At 58.3% G+C, this 14,983-nt stretch overlaps 1 protein-coding gene across 22 annotated transcripts in view; it reads right to left on the bottom strand.

Annotated features, from left to right (window-relative positions):
• The window catches only part of STIM1 (stromal interaction molecule 1), a 73,876-nt gene extending 59,095 nt beyond the window's left edge, over positions 1–14,781 (bottom strand). For 6 of the 22 annotated variants that reach the window (XM_086883845.1, XM_086883847.1, XM_086883861.1 and 3 more), the window contains exon 1: positions 14,097–14,421. In XM_086883845.1, coding sequence (XP_086739971.1) covers positions 14,097–14,220 — 124 coding nt within the window. In that variant the 5' untranslated portion in view covers positions 14,221–14,421. Of the gene's footprint in view, positions 1–14,096; positions 14,466–14,526; positions 14,681–14,712 lie in introns of those variants that run through there. The other 16 variants (XM_086883840.1, XM_086883856.1, XM_086883850.1 and 13 more) reach the window with 8 other exon arrangements.
• Positions 14,782–14,983: the final 202 nt, after the last annotated feature.

The raw sequence follows: 14,983 nt of genomic DNA, 5'->3' as shown, positions 1-14,983 counted from the left end.
CACAGAGCAGAGAGCTCCAGCTGTGTGGAGCACACACAGAGCACAGAGCAGAGAGCTCCAGCTGTGTGGAGCACACACAGAGCACAGAGCAGAGAGCTCCAGCTGTGTGGAGCACACAGAGCAGAGAGCTCCAGCTGTGTGGAGCACACACAGAGCACAGAGCAGAGAGCTCCAGCTGTGTGGGGCACACAGAGCACAGAGCAGAGAGCTCCAGCTGTGTGGGGCACACAGAGCAGAGCAGAGAGCTCCAGCTGTGTGGAGCACACACAGAGCACAGAGCTCCAGCTGTGTGGGGCACACACAGAGCAGAGAGCTCCAGCTGTGTGGGGCACACAGAGCACAGAGCAGAGAGCTCCAGCTGTGTGGGGCACACAGAGCAGAGAGCTCCAGCTGTGTGGGGCACACAGAGCACAGAGCAGAGAGCTCCAGCTGTGTGGGGCACACAGAGCACAGAGCAGAGAGCTCCAGCTGTGTGGGGCACACAGAGCAGAGAGCTCCAGCTGTGTGGGGCACACAGAGCACAGAGCAGAGAAGAGAGAGCTCCAGCTGTGTGGGGCACACAGAGCAGAGCAGAGAGCTCCAGCTGTGTGGGGCACAGAGCACAGAGCTCCAGCTGTGTGGAGCACACAGAGCACAGAGCTCCAGCTGTGTGGAGCACACAGAGCACAGAGCTCCAGCTGTGTGGAGCACACACAGAGCAGAGAGCTCCAGCTGTGTGGGGCACACACAGCAGAGCAGAGAGCTCCAGCTGTGTGGGGCACACACAGAGCAGAGAGCTCCAGCTGTGTGGGGCACACAGAGCACAGAGCAGAGAGCTCCAGCTGTGTGGGGCACACAGAGCAGAACAGAGAGCTCCAGCTGTGTGGGGCACACAGAGCAGAGCAGAGAGCTCCAGCTGTGTGGGGCACACAGAGCAGAGAGCTCCAGCTGTGTGGGGCACACACACAGAGCAGAGAAGAGAGAGCTCCAGCTGTGTGGAGCACACACAGAGCACAGAGCAGAGAGCTCCAGCTGTGTGGGGCACACAGAGCACAGAGCAGAGAGCTCCAGCTGTGTGGGGCACACAGAGCAGAGAGCTCCAGCTGTGTGGGGCACACAGAGCACAGAGCAGAGAAGAGAGAGCTCCAGCTGTGTGGGGCACACAGAGCAGAGCAGAGAGCTCCAGCTGTGTGGGGCACAGAGCACAGAGCTCCAGCTGTGTGGAGCACACAGAGCAGAGAGCTCCAGCTGTGTGGAGCACACAGAGCACAGAGCTCCAGCTGTGTGGAGCACACACAGAGCAGAGAGCTCCAGCTGTGTGGGGCACACACAGCAGAGCAGAGAGCTCCAGCTGTGTGGGGCACACACAGAGCAGAGAGCTCCAGCTGTGTGGGGCACACAGAGCACAGAGCAGAGAGCTCCAGCTGTGTGGGGCACACAGAGCAGAACAGAGAGCTCCAGCTGTGTGGGGCACACAGAGCAGAGCAGAGAGCTCCAGCTGTGTGGGGCACACAGAGCAGAGAGCTCCAGCTGTGTGGGGCACACACACAGAGCAGAGAAGAGAGAGCTCCAGCTGTGTGGAGCACACACCATGGAGCAGAAAGCTCCAGCTGTGGGCAGCAGCAGCTCAGAAGATGTTGGAACAAGCCAGGAACACAGCACAGTGCCCTGTGGCTGCTGGGGAACACAGGATGTGCCTTAGCACAGCTCCATTAGAGAGCAGCACAGCTTCCAGAGGGCTGGGGCTGCCTCATGTGCTTCAGATCACAGAAACTGGCCTGGACTTATTTCCTGCCCCAGATCCCAAGATCCAGCCCTGCCCTCTGCCCCTGGCAGCCATTCCCTGGCTCCTGCCCCTGCAGCCCTTGGCCCCAGTCCCTCTCCAGCTCTCCTGGAGCAGCTCCGTGGCTCCTCTGGGCTCTCTCCAGCAGCTCCAGGTGCTCCCTGTGCCAGGACCCCCAAGCTGGAGCAGCTCTGCTGTGGGGTCAGCCCAGGGCAGGGGCTCTGGGGCTGGAGCTTTCCCTGCTGGAGGAGAGCAGAGCCCATCCCAGCCAATCCCACTCCCAGATCACCTGGCTGGAAGTTTTATTTGCCCAGAGTTTTGGCAACTTCACTTGGAGAGATAAAAGCATTTATCGGGAAAAACGAATGTTACTTTTTCAGTTTTGTATTTTCAGGCTACATCAGCTGATCTGAAGGAAACCCCCAAAAAAGGAAGCTGAGTTTCTCTCTGTCCACTCTCCTGAGCAGCAGCAGCACAGGACACAGCGCTGGCTGCACTGCTGCTATTTCTCTCCCAAGAGCAGTCGTGTCACCTCTGCAGCATTTCCCCCCCAGCCAGAACACACAGGACTAAGTTTAGCCACAGTCAGGCCACAGATAAATCCCTCCTAACCCCTGTCCACTCCCAGAGCCAAGGAGGCACCAGCAAACCCAACCATCTGCAAAGAGCTCTGCAGTCCCCCAAATCTGACCATTTATTCGGGGCTGATTCCTTGCAGCTCTTCCAGGACCGGAGGAGCAGCAGCCCCAGGGTCTGAGCAGCAACACTTGGGTAGTTGGGCTGCACAAACCCTGTCAGAGTGTGAAATTCTGTGTTATTTGTGTTGTGCTGGGCTGGCTCGGTGCTCAGCACCAGCCACAGCCACGCTGAAGAGCTGTGTTTACCAAAGGCATAACTCTGGCTACCAGGGAAGCTCCCTGCCAAATCCCAACACAAACACTCAGGTGACTCAGGAAGACAAGCCCAGACTCCTCTGGATCTTTTTTAATACCTCATTATTCAGGAAAAAACCACTCTATACCCTCCAAGCAGACAGTATTCCTTCCAGCAGCAGCAAAAAGGGGAAAAGGAGCCACGAGCTTCCCTCTCTCCTCGGCTGCAAACAGGAACTTCCCTGCAAACCCTTGTCCAAACCGATCACAAGTGGCCCAGGCTGCCAGGGCAGGGCTGGAATCGCATCCCTGGAGGGATTTAACAGCCCTGTGGATGTGGCACCTGGGGACAGGGCTCAGTTAAACTCTGCAAGGGCTTTTCCAACCTAAAGAATTCCATGATCCTCTCCAGCAAACCCAGCCCTTTCTCACCCAGCACACCAAAGCCTTCACCAGCACTTCCACCAACGCTCACAACAAAGGCTCTACTGAACAACAAAGCCTCTTCCCTCCTCTCCAGCACAAACTGCCTTGTTTCTTTAGGACCGAAGGTGCTCGAGTTACTCCCAGAGCCAGGGCAGGTGCCAGTGAAGCCCCAGCCTTCCCAGGAATGCTGGATGTGCCACGCTGCCCTTGGAGAGGCTCTGGAGTCCCTGCTCTGCCAGGTGACCCTCCTGCACTGCAGGGAGATCTCAGCACTTCGATCCTGCCCTGGGATCCCACAGCACCACCAGCCTAAACATCCCGAGCCCGTCAGGAACCCCGAGGAGCTGCAAGTGACATTCCCAGCACAGGTGCTTGGCAGACACTGAAGAAGCCACCTGAGCTTGAACCACAGAGCAAGACTCGGTTTAACAGTTCCTGTTCCCCAAATGAACAGCAGCTGGGGTTTCTCCCAGTCCCAGAAGAACCACGAGAATGAAGCCATTACACATTGTCAGTGGGAAAAAGGAGGAGGTGGGGTGAAATGTCCCCTCTTCCTACAACTCAGACAACCTCCAGCTGGAGGTCGGAAGCCCAGTTCCAAGGCTCCTGGCAGGACCCAAATCTGCTCATCCCACAGCCCTGTGCTGATCCCTGGCTGTCCTCAGGACCCAAATCTGCACATCCCACAGCCCTGTGCTGATCCCTGGCTGTCCTCAGGACCCAAATCTGCTCATCCCACAGCCCTGTGCTGATCCCTGGCTGTCCTCAGGACCCAAATCTGCACATCCCACAGCCCTGTGCTGATCCCTGGCTGTGCTGCTGCTCCTCAGGACCCAAATCTGCACATCCCACAGCCCTGTGCTGATCCCTGGCTGTCCTCAGGACCCAAATCTGCACATCCCACAGCCCTGTGCTGATCCCTGGCTGTGCTGCTGCTCCTCAGGACCCAAATCTGCACATCCCACAGCCCTGTGCTGATCCCTGGCTGTCCTCAGGACCCAAATCTGCTCATCCCACAGCCCTGTGCTGATCCCTGGCTGTGCTGCTGCTCCTCAGGACCCAAATCTGCACATCCCACAGCCCTGTGCTGATCCCTGGCGCTCCTCAGGACCCAAATCTGCTCATCCCACAGCCCTGTGCTGATCCCTGGCGCTCCTCAGGACCCAAATCTGCTCATCCCACAGCCCTGTGCTGATCCCTGGCTGTCCTCAGGACCCAAATCTGCACATCCCACAGCCCTGTGCTGATCCCTGGCTGTGCTGCTGCTCCTCCCATGCAGAGCTCAGCTTTGTCCTGGATCCTGCCCCAGCTCTCAGGAGGGCACCAGGCCATCCCAGTGCTGGCATTTGGGGCTCCCTGTGCTCAGGGTGCCTGTGCAGAGCCCAAAACCCAACACAGGAAAGAGCCAAAGGTCCTGCAGAGATCCTGGCTGGGGTGAGCTGGGAGAGTGGGACAGCAGGACAGTGGGACAGCAGGATACCTCCTCCCAGCAGAGTCCCAGGGAGCAGGAAAGCATCTCAGCCATTTCACCTTGTTAGGCTGAGCAGCTGAAAATAGCCCTGGGATGGAAAACAAACCAGCTGGACAAGTTCTCCAAAGCAGGGGACTCTGGCTAGCAGGGAGCAGAGCTCTGTCCTGAGCTCTGTCCTGAGCTCTGTCCTGAGCTCTGTCCTGTCCTGAGCTCTGTCCTGTCCTGAGCTCTGTCCTGAGCTCTGCCCAGAGCTCTGTCCTACCCCTGCCCGAGCTGTGTCCTGTCCCTGCCCCAAGCTCTGTCCTGTCCCTGCCCCAAGCTCTGTCCTGTCCCTGCCCCAAGCTCTGTCCTGCCCTTGCCTCGAGCTCTCTCCTGCCCCAGCTCCAGAGGGGTCAGTGCCAAAGGAGCATGCCCCAGGCCAGCCCGTGGGAAGGGAGGGGTGGCAGGGAGAGCACTGCCCCATCCAGCAAACCTTTGAAGATACCCATCTCCAGGATGGCACAGGAATGCCAGACATTCCCATTAAGGCTCCTGCTCTGACATGACAAACTCCAAGGGTTGAGCCTCACCCTTTGAAGCATGAAACATTTTTTCTGCTTTCCCAAGAGGAAAAATTAAATATGAGAGAAAAAATAACCAGCAACCCCCACTTCTCACACCAACTGATGTCAGGAAAGCTTCTCTAGGAATCACCCTGCAGTGCAGGAGAACAGCACTGGATGCCCACAAAAATCCCTTTCCACCCTCTTTTTGTGTTAAAGATACAGCAAATGAAACAAACAGGAAAACCTGTTTATCTCCACACCCAGAGTGCAAATCTCCAGGAAACAGTGTGGTCCATGAGAAACCTCTGAGAGCAGCAGGACCAGAGGCCAGGAGAGGAGCAGAGCTTGGGATGGGCTGGGGACAGCCTTGGGTGGGACAGGGAGAGCACCCTCAGTGGGATGGGATGGGATGAGGACAGCCCCACCAGGAGATCCCTCTGCCAGGTGTGCTGCCATCACCATTCCCACTAAACCATCAGCATCTCCAAACCAGTTTCACTCTTTGGGAGCACATCCTCTTTCATCCAGAGGCCTTCCAGGACACAGCTTAATTCACTGACGCAGCAGGCCAGGCTGCAGGAATGCCACTCCCTGATGAAGATGAGGAACCTCTTCATCCTGCCAGCACTGCAGCAGAGCCAGCCTGGGCTCCAGGAGGGAGCTGAGAGCCTGGGTATCAGGACAAGGCAGAGATGGGGCTGCTCTGCACAGCCTGGCATCACGCAAGCCCCAAACCCCCAGGGAGCACCAGCAGCTGCGCTGTGCCCCAGCCCTGGCTGGGACAGAGTGACCCGAGCCCCAGGCCAGTCACCTGCACCCACACATCCCACAGCATGGCACGGACAAGAACTCCCTTCCTCATCCCTTCCACAGGTTTGAGGACATCTCAGCTCTGCAGTTCACAGGCCAGACCCACAGTGAAATCCCAGGAGCTGCTGCCACCTTCCCCAAACACTCCGAGGTTTGGGAGCTTTCATGAGCCATTTCACCCCTGGCCTCGGATCCAGCTCCAGAAATGCCAACCTGGGAAGCTCCGGGGGGATCTGCCCCCCTGAGATGGGATCATTTCCCTCAGCAGCATCCCCTGAGCTCAGCCCCAGCAGTGGGAATTACACCCAGGGGATTAAGAGGGATTAACCCTTGCACAGCCTGCCTGGCCTGGAGGTCTCCTCACCTCTCCTGCAGTCCTGGAGCTGCTCTGAGACAAGCACGAGGTGCCAAACCTGGAGTTTTGCCTTCCAGCTGCCAGAACAAACCCACCCAGGCACCCTCAACAGCAGCAGCTGCTTGCAGCACAATACTTCCAGAATTATTTCTGTCCCCCCCAAAAATTAGTTTTTATCCTCCATCCATCTCAATCCAGTTTAAAAATCACTTTTTTTCCCTTTGGCTTACTCACCCATTAATTATGTCCTGGCACTCTTACAGATCTAAACACATGCATTGCTTAGCAGCTTTAATCCTGAATTATTCCTCCCTTTCCTGCAATCCAAAGCCTCCCTTGCCTAGGAAGGGGCAGGCTGTTCCAAGCAGCAAGCTGTTCCTTTGCAGCTCAGAGAGGAACATTCCCCGAGTTCTCCTGTTTGCTGTGGTTTTACCCCCCCAGAAATGCCAAATTTACAGCACCAGAGCTCCAGACCTGCAGAGAATTAAACTGACCTTAAAACTCCATCCTCCAGGGAAAAACAAACTCTGGGCTACAAAAATAGTGTCTTACCCTGCAAAATGTGTGTGAGTGTTACCAAACATCCCCGTTTGCACTGCACTGCTGCTGTGTCCACTTTCTGGGAGCTGCTGGGATCAGCAATTTCCAAATCCCAGCGGAGGTGAAGGGATGGTGGAGCTGAGAACGTGCAGAGCCCCTTGGTGGGACAAGGTGCACTTCCAAGGAAGAGTCTCTGTGGATCCTGCAAATGTCTCTTACAGCAAACCTCAGCAAGGTGTAGATAAAAACATATATGATAAATATATATATATATGTGTGTGTGTGCCAGGGGCAGCCACCCAGGCTAGTGAGACACTGCCAAGGAGCACTTGGTGGTTCCCAAAGTCCAACCCCACAGGTGCCCATGACACACAGTGAGTTAATGCATTTTCCAAAGTGGAAAAAATGGGTTACTTAAAAATAGGTCCATAATCCAAACAAACAAGCACCCTGGTACTATTTCATGGAGGGGAAACAAGCAGGCAGGGACAGCCTGGGGACAGAACCACGTGCAGCTCCCAATGACTTCTTCATGCTCCTTGGAAGGTTTTCCATCAATTGCAGAGCCTGGAGCTTCGGCCAGGACTGCCAGGACAAGCTCCTGGGCACAGTCCTGCCACACTCCTTATCATTAATTGTATTATTAGGATTATTGCAGAGAGCTCAGAGCCCCTTGCAGGGCCTGAAGGGGCTCCAGGAGAGCTGGAGAGGGACTGGGGCCAAGGGCTGCAGGGCCAGGAGCCAGGGAATGGCTGCCAGGGGCAGAGGGCAGGGCTGGATCTTGGGATCTTGGGCAGGAATTGTTCCCTGGGAGTGGCGAGGCCCTGGCACAGGCACAGTGTGAGGCAGGAGCTCCTCAAGGCTCCCATGTGCTGCAGCACTGACAGAGCACTGGCTTTAATTAAAGAGTTCTTCCTCCCTGCCAGCACCAGCTCCTAAAACTGAACCACAGCTCCGGAGGTGCCAGAGAATTAATCAGGCACAGCTGCAGGGGCTGGGGAAACAAAGGTGAGGGAAAATTAAAGTGGTCCAGAGAGCCCAGCTTGGATCAGCCATGGGAGCAGAGCAGACAACTCAGCATGACAGCACTGCCTCCACAGGAAACAGCCCCAAAAAATCCCAGCAGCAAAGAGTCTGGAGGGTGGGAGGGGGAAGCAGCAGGTCCCAGGGATGCATCTGGAACAGGGAGAAGACAGAAAACAGGCTAAAACCCCCATTATTCACAGCATCCCACGCTGGTTTGGTCTTGGAGGCACCTTAAATCCCACCCATTCCCAGCCCAGCCATGGCAGGGACAGCTCCCACTGTCCCAGCTGCTCCCAGTGTCCAGCCTGGCCTTGGGCACTGCCAGGGATCCAGGGGCAGCCCCAGCTGCTCTGGCAATTCCATCCCAGCCCCTGCCCACCCTGCCAGGGAAGGGTTTATCCCCAGGAGCTCCTGACTGACACAGGGAGCAGTGATGGAACCTCCTTCTCCAGCTGGGCCAGGGGGATCCCCAGACCTTCACCCAAGAGCAGTGAAGCTCCCATCGCCTGTTTCCAGAACATTCCTGCCCCTCCAGTTCCCCACAGCTGGACCAGGCAGGAACAGGAGGCTCCCTGGTCCCAAAGGGCCTTTCCAGTGGGAATCCCAGAGCTGCCCAGGGAGAGCCCCAACCCCCCTGACTGCTCCACCTCTCAGGAGTTCACTTCTTCCTCAATGGATTTAAAGCAAAGCTAACTAATGAAGGAAACAGCTTTCTTAACTCTAATAAGTTTGTGCAATCAGGGCTCTGGGAGCAGGATGCCAGGCTGGGCACGGTCCAGCACCAAAGGGTGTCCAGGCCTGGCACTGACCCTGGGCTTGGAACCACCAGGGACAGGAGCCAGTGCCAGAACCTTTTCCACCAGCTCAGCCTCCAAGTGGGACAAACAGCAGGAGAGGGGTAACCTCAGGGAAAAGTGCTGCTTTTCAGCCACCTGCTCACACAAAGGGATTTTTTACTAACAAATGACTGAACCCCAGGATCCCAGGGGCTGGAAAAGCCCTCGCAGCCCAGGGAGTCCCAGCTGTGCCCGATGCCCACCTTGTCCCCAGCCCAGAGCCCTGAGTGCCACATCCAGCCCTTCCTTGGGCACCTGCAGGGATGGGCACTGCAAAGCTCCCTGGGCAGCCCCTAAACACCAGGATGGCATTTGGCTTTCAGCTGCCTTCCCTCCCCACAGCCCAGGCAGAAGATGAACTGCACCTCCCTGGGGGACACCTCCACTCCCCTGGGCTGTCCCCAGACATCCCCAGGGGCTGACCCATCCCTCCAGCCCCTGCCCAGAGGAGCAGAGAGCTCTCACAGGGAATTGTGATGTACAACACGCCCAGGCAGCCCACGAGCCAAACACCATCTGAGCAGGCCAGAGAAACACAAAGTGCTTTTCCTTCCCACTCCTCCTGGGATGAGGCTCCACTCCAGGACCACGAAGGGATCCCAGACCCTGCAGCTGCACCACAAGGGATGTCAGCTCCTTCTTCACACATTTACTGCTCCATCCCCTCCTGAGAGCAAAGGATGGAACAGGCAGAAGAATTGCTGCCTTGCACTCCCCATGGATGTGTGTCCCTGCCCCACCGTGGGGAAGGAAGGCCAAGCCCCAGGGGCTGGTTTGGAGCAGCAGATCCAGCTCCCCCCGCAGCCCCCCAGTGTCCCAGCAGCTCCCCCTGATCCCCCCGTGGGAAGGGACCACCCGAGGGGCACAGGAGACATGGAGACAGCTGCTTTCCAGGGGAGTAAATAAATCAGTATAACAAGAAATTAAATTAAGATCCTTTCTCTGATCCAGCTGAGCATTACTCCAAGTTTCTGGGCCAAGCAGAGAAGGGAATGAGCTGGAGGGAGCCAGGAGCTCCCCAGCAGCCCCAGTGCTGCCCAGCCAGCCCTGCTCCTCCTCCTCCTCCACATGGGGCCAGTTTGCTGCCAAAACACAATTTTTCCACCTCACAGAATGGCAATTCCTCGAGATGAGTTTCATTCCTGAAGGAAGCCAAGGCAGTGCAATCCACTGGGGCTTCCAGCTGAGCTGGGGAAGAACATGGACTTTATCCTGGCAGAGTTCTCCAAGAATTCTCACAACTGCTTTGTCTCCCTCGCCCAACCCAAAGCTGCCACTCACAGGTGCAACTTCTACTCAGTGAACGTGCACCCCTCCTCCAAGGAAGTCATTTCACAGCAAAATCTCCTTTAAAAGGCATTTTATCCAAGCAAGGAGGGCACAGTAGGTCTGGAGGGACGGAGAGCCAGCTGTTCCCACCTGCAGGATGAGCCACCACGTCCTGCTCAGATGCCAAAAGCTCTCAGTGCAGGTTCCAAGCCCAGTGCCATCGCTTCCCAAGGCAGAGGTTTTGCAGCAAAGGATTCACTTCCAAGGAAGCCCTGGGCCTTGGGATGGCAGGGACAGGCAGGGCTTGGGCACAGCCTCCTCACCCAGGAATTCTGTTCTCCCCCTCTGCAATCAGTGACAGGCTGCAGTGCCCCCTCCTCACCCTGACTGTGTCCCCAGCAGCTTCCCTGGGTTTTAGGGCAGCTCAGGGTGCTCCAGGCACACGGAGATGGGCACAGCCCTCCAGACACTCTCAGCATGCTTTTTGAACTTGTCTTTTAAACCGCTGGGATAGCAGCAAAGATGACCCAAGAAATGTTGTGAGCAAGGAATGAAGACAGGAGACCAGGCAGAAGGAGCCAGGAAGAGACAGGAGCTGCTGTGGAAAGAGGAAAAGCTGCCAGACCTGAGCCAGCCCTCGGCACACCCTGAGCCACGAGCTCCACATCACCCCAAATGCCTCAATCCCAACACACAATGCACAGCCCACCTCTGAAAAATCCTCAATCCCAACACACAATGTACAGTCCACCTCTGAAAAATCCTCAATCCCAACACAATTCACAGCTCACCTCTGAAAAATCCTCAATCCCAACACAATGCACAACCACCTCTGAAAAATCCTCAATCCCAACACACAATGCACAGCCCACCTCTGAAAATCCTCAATCCCAACACAATGCAGTCACCTCTGAAAAATCCTCAATCCCAACACACAATGCACAGTCACCTCTGAAAAATCCTCAATCCCAACACAATGCACAGCCCACCTCTGAAAAATCCTCAATCCTAACACAATTCACAGCCACCTCTGAAAAATCCTCAATCCCAACACACAATGCACAGCCCACCTCTGAAAATCCTCAATCCCAACACAATGCAGTCACCTCTGAAAAATCCTCAATCCTAACACAATTCACAGCCCACCTCTGAAAAATCCTCAATCCCAACACAATGCACAGTCACCTCTGAAAAATCCTCAATCCTAACACAATTCACAGCCACCTCTGAAAAATCCTCAATCCCAACACAATGCACAGCCCACCTCTGAAAAATCCTCAATCCCAATTCATAGCCACCTCTGAAAAATCCTCAATCCTAACACAATTCACAGCCCACCTCTGAAAAATCCTCAATCCCAACACAATTCACAGCCCACCTCTGAAAAATCAATCCCAATTCACAGCCCACCTCTGAACTGCTGCAGGGAAGAGGGAAAAGCCACACCAGGATCCCTGACCTGCCTCAAGGATGCCAGGACAGGGACCCAGGAGGCCCCAGACCCCAGGAAGGAATTCCACACACAGTGAAATAAGGCCCAGGGCAATGCAGACTTGCACCATTCCCACATGACTGCAGGAGATGGGGCAGGTAAAAGCTGTCACCACTAAGGGAACCAGGGATGAACCCCAGCCACCCAAAGCCTGCCTCTCCACAGCCAGCTTTCCCTGGATCTCCTACAAACAAGAGCCCAGCTCTGCTGGGCTGCACAGAGGGCAAACAGTTAAAATAAAAATAACCCTAAATCCCACAGACTGGTTCCAGCCTGGAGGTGATTTAAGGAGGAAGAGCCAACTGAGCAAGATTAGTATTTTAAATGAGATGAAATTTAACACCTTTGACCCAAACAACGGCTCACATTTTTGATGGCACACATAACACCTGTGTAAAACACTGGCCACAACCCCGAGGATGTTCTGATAAGGACCAGAAAGAAGACCAAAACCTGGCTGACTCGGGCGACAGCCAGATTACAGCAAATGAGCAGAAAGAGGGGAAAAAAATTCCCAGAAAGTGCAGTTTGTCCCCAGGAGCCTCGTTTGCCCCCTTTTCGGGGGTGTGAAAAGGTCCGGGGGGGGCTGCAGCCTGACGAATTGGGGCTGAAAATAACCAGGGCAGGTTCAAACAATGCGGTGGGGCCGGGCACACGATCCCAAATCCCGCTGGGCAAGGGCAAACTCCTGCGGGTGCAGCCAAACTTCAACCTGATCCCGGCAGGAAAAGATTACAGATCAAAGATTAAGGCCTCAATTCGCCTCCGAGTGAGTCAAAGCCAGGGGAAAATCTGGTTTTCCCCGGGGTTCAGTCACCAACTCGGATTTTCCTGCATGGATAAACCCACTCCTTACAAACTCTGGCTTAAAAATATATGCCAGGAATTGGGATCATTCACTAAGGGATCATCATCCTCTTCAGAAGCTGCTGATGCATCCCTGAGTGTGCAGAGGGATCTCGGCAGCCCAAGGAGCGCTGCAGCTCAGGCTTCTCTGCAAACACTTCCCTGCATCGTTTGAAAAACTTCCCCGCTGCTGACATTTTATCATTAAAGTCCTGCCATCCTAATTAAAGAATTTAAAAAACAAAAGGGAAGGAAAAGCACCTTTGCACGTTGGAAAATGTCAAACCCGAGCGCTTTCAGTTTCAGAACGGCGCCCAGCACTCACCTCAGCCTCAGAGCGAGCAGCACCTTCTGCTTCCAGGGCAAGCACCAAGAGCACGTCCCGGGAGCAGCAGGGACATTCCCTGCCGTGACCCGGGGGCAGCAGGGACATTCCCTGCCGTGACCCGGGGGCAGCAGGGACATTCCCTGCCGTGACCCGGGGGCAGCAGGGACATTCCCTGCCGTGACCCGGGGGCAGCAGGGACATTCCCTGCCGTGACCCGGGGGCAGCAGGGACATTCCCTGCCGTGACCCGGGAGCAGCAGGGACATTCCCTGCCGTGACCCGGGGGCAGCAGCCCCAGGAGCTCCGAGGAGAGCGGGAGGCAGCGGAGGGCACGGAGGGACCGGCCGGGGACACGGAGCGGGGCCGGGAATCCCTCCCGAGCCCACCCATCCCCGCTCGCCTGGGGCCCCCCGGGAATCCCTGGCGGCTCTGGGAAGGCAGCAGCACCCACAGCACGGCCCACAGGGAGCCGAAGGCAGCGGGCAGAGCCGCGGGGGATGTCCCGGCGCTGGGGCCGCTCTGAGGGCAGAGGCAGCAGCTCACTCACCCGGGCTGCCACACTTCTGCAGGGCCTCCAAAAATAACCGCGCTGCAAATTCCTTGGGGGCACACGGCTTGCTCCAGAAGGACTGCAGAGATCCAGTTTCCTCAGTGGAGCGGACTGGAGGCGAAGCGGCCCGAGGGCTCAGGAGCACGGGCGGAGCGGCTGAGGAGCCCCTGGTCCCGGGGAGGGACAGAGCCCATCCCCGGCCAGGCTCCGTGCCCGGGGCTCACCCAGCGGGCTGTGCTGAGCCACAGGCCCCGCTCCGTGCCCCGAGCCCGGCCCTTCCCGGGACGCCTTTCCCCCAAACACCGAGCACCGCCGAGCGGCTCTCCCTGCAGCCCCGAGCCTCCCCCGCTGCGGGCACGGCCGGGGCCGGGGCCCCGCTGCGGCTGGGCCCGGGGGTCCCGTCCCAGGAGCACAGCCGGATTCCTGCCGGCTCCGCTGACCTCGGGCACGGCCACAAGGACACTGCCACGGCTCCGGGCGGCCGCAGCGGCCCGGGGGGACCCGGGGCCGGGCCGGGCGGTGGGGGCTGCGGGCGGGGAGCGGGGCCCGGGGCCGGGGCAGCGCTCCTGGGGGAGCCAGGGGAAACAGCTCCGGGGGTCCCACGGCTGGGAACGTCCTCCAAAACACCCGGACACCGGCATTCTCGGCACATCCCAACTCCCTGCCAGCCTCTCCTTACCACAGGGGAAAATCAGTAACACGAATAATCCCAAATGCCGCGAACCGCTCCCGGTCCGTGCGGTCTAACGAAGAGGAGCGCAGTATTTTAAATGAGCTTAAGCGTAAAACTTTTGCCCCAAAGAGCCGGAGCCCGCTGCAATAACAAACGCGGGTCACTGCGAGGTCCCGAAGCGGGCCCGGCCCGGGGCTCCTGCCCGAGATCCGGAGGAGCGGCCCCAGAGCGGAGCCGGGGGTGCCGGGCCTGCCCCGGGCAGCGGCCGAGCCCGGCGGGGCGGGCACGGGGCTCACCTGCGATGGCCGAGTCGTCCAGGTGGGAGCCGGGGGCCCGCTCGGCGCGGCCGGGATGCTGCAGGAGGAGGAGGAGAAGGAGGAGGAAGAGGCCGCACAGCGCCCGGCCCGGCCGCGGCTCCATTTCCGCGTCCCCGCCGCCGTCAGCTGCTCCTCGGCATCGGCACCGGCTGAGGGGCTGCGGGGTGTCCCGGTTATCCCGGTTATCCCGGCTGTCCCGGTTATCCCGGCTGTCCCGCCTATCCCGGCACCGCCGCGAGCTGCGGCCGCGCACCGGCTACCGGAACCCTCCGCCTCCCCCCCCGCCCCGCAGTGGTCTCTCCCAGGACAGGCTCCCCCCGCCGCAGTGGTCTCTCCCGGGACAGCCCCAGTCCCCCCGCCCTCAGTGGTCTCTTCCCGGGATAACCCCGCCGGCCTCTCGCCGCTCTACCGGGATAACCGTTCTTCCCGCCACCTCCGCTGGCGTCTCCCCGGCCCGCTCCGTCCCTCCGCCGCCTTCTCGCAGCGGTGCTCCCCGGAAAACCCCGCTCTGTTTGTGCCGGGACGGCCCCGCACACCCCCCCCTCCCCGCCGCCGCGGTGGTCTCGCCCGCCCCCCCGCGCGCCGCGCTACGCACCGGGCCCTGGCGCCGCCGCGCGCGCGCTGACAGGGGGCGTGGCCAAGCGCAACCGGGCCACACCCACCGGGGGCGGGGCCAGCGCGGCGGGCACGTGCCCACGACTCCACCCCCGCCCGCGCGGCGCTGGCCCAGAGCGACCCCTGGCGGACACAGCGGGGAATGGCGGGGCCGAGACACCCCATAGCGAACCCCATAGCACACCCTATACACCCCATAGCACACCCCATAACACACCCTATACACCCCATAGCACACCCCATAGCACACC

Source organism: Cyanistes caeruleus, chromosome 3 (genome assembly GCF_971803275.1).
Source record: "Cyanistes caeruleus chromosome 3, bCyaCae1.hap1.1, whole genome shotgun sequence".
Lineage (NCBI taxonomy): Eukaryota > Metazoa > Chordata > Aves > Passeriformes > Paridae > Cyanistes > Cyanistes caeruleus.
The sequence above is the reverse complement of the archived record's forward strand: the minus strand, read 5'-3'. Positions and strand labels throughout refer to the sequence as shown.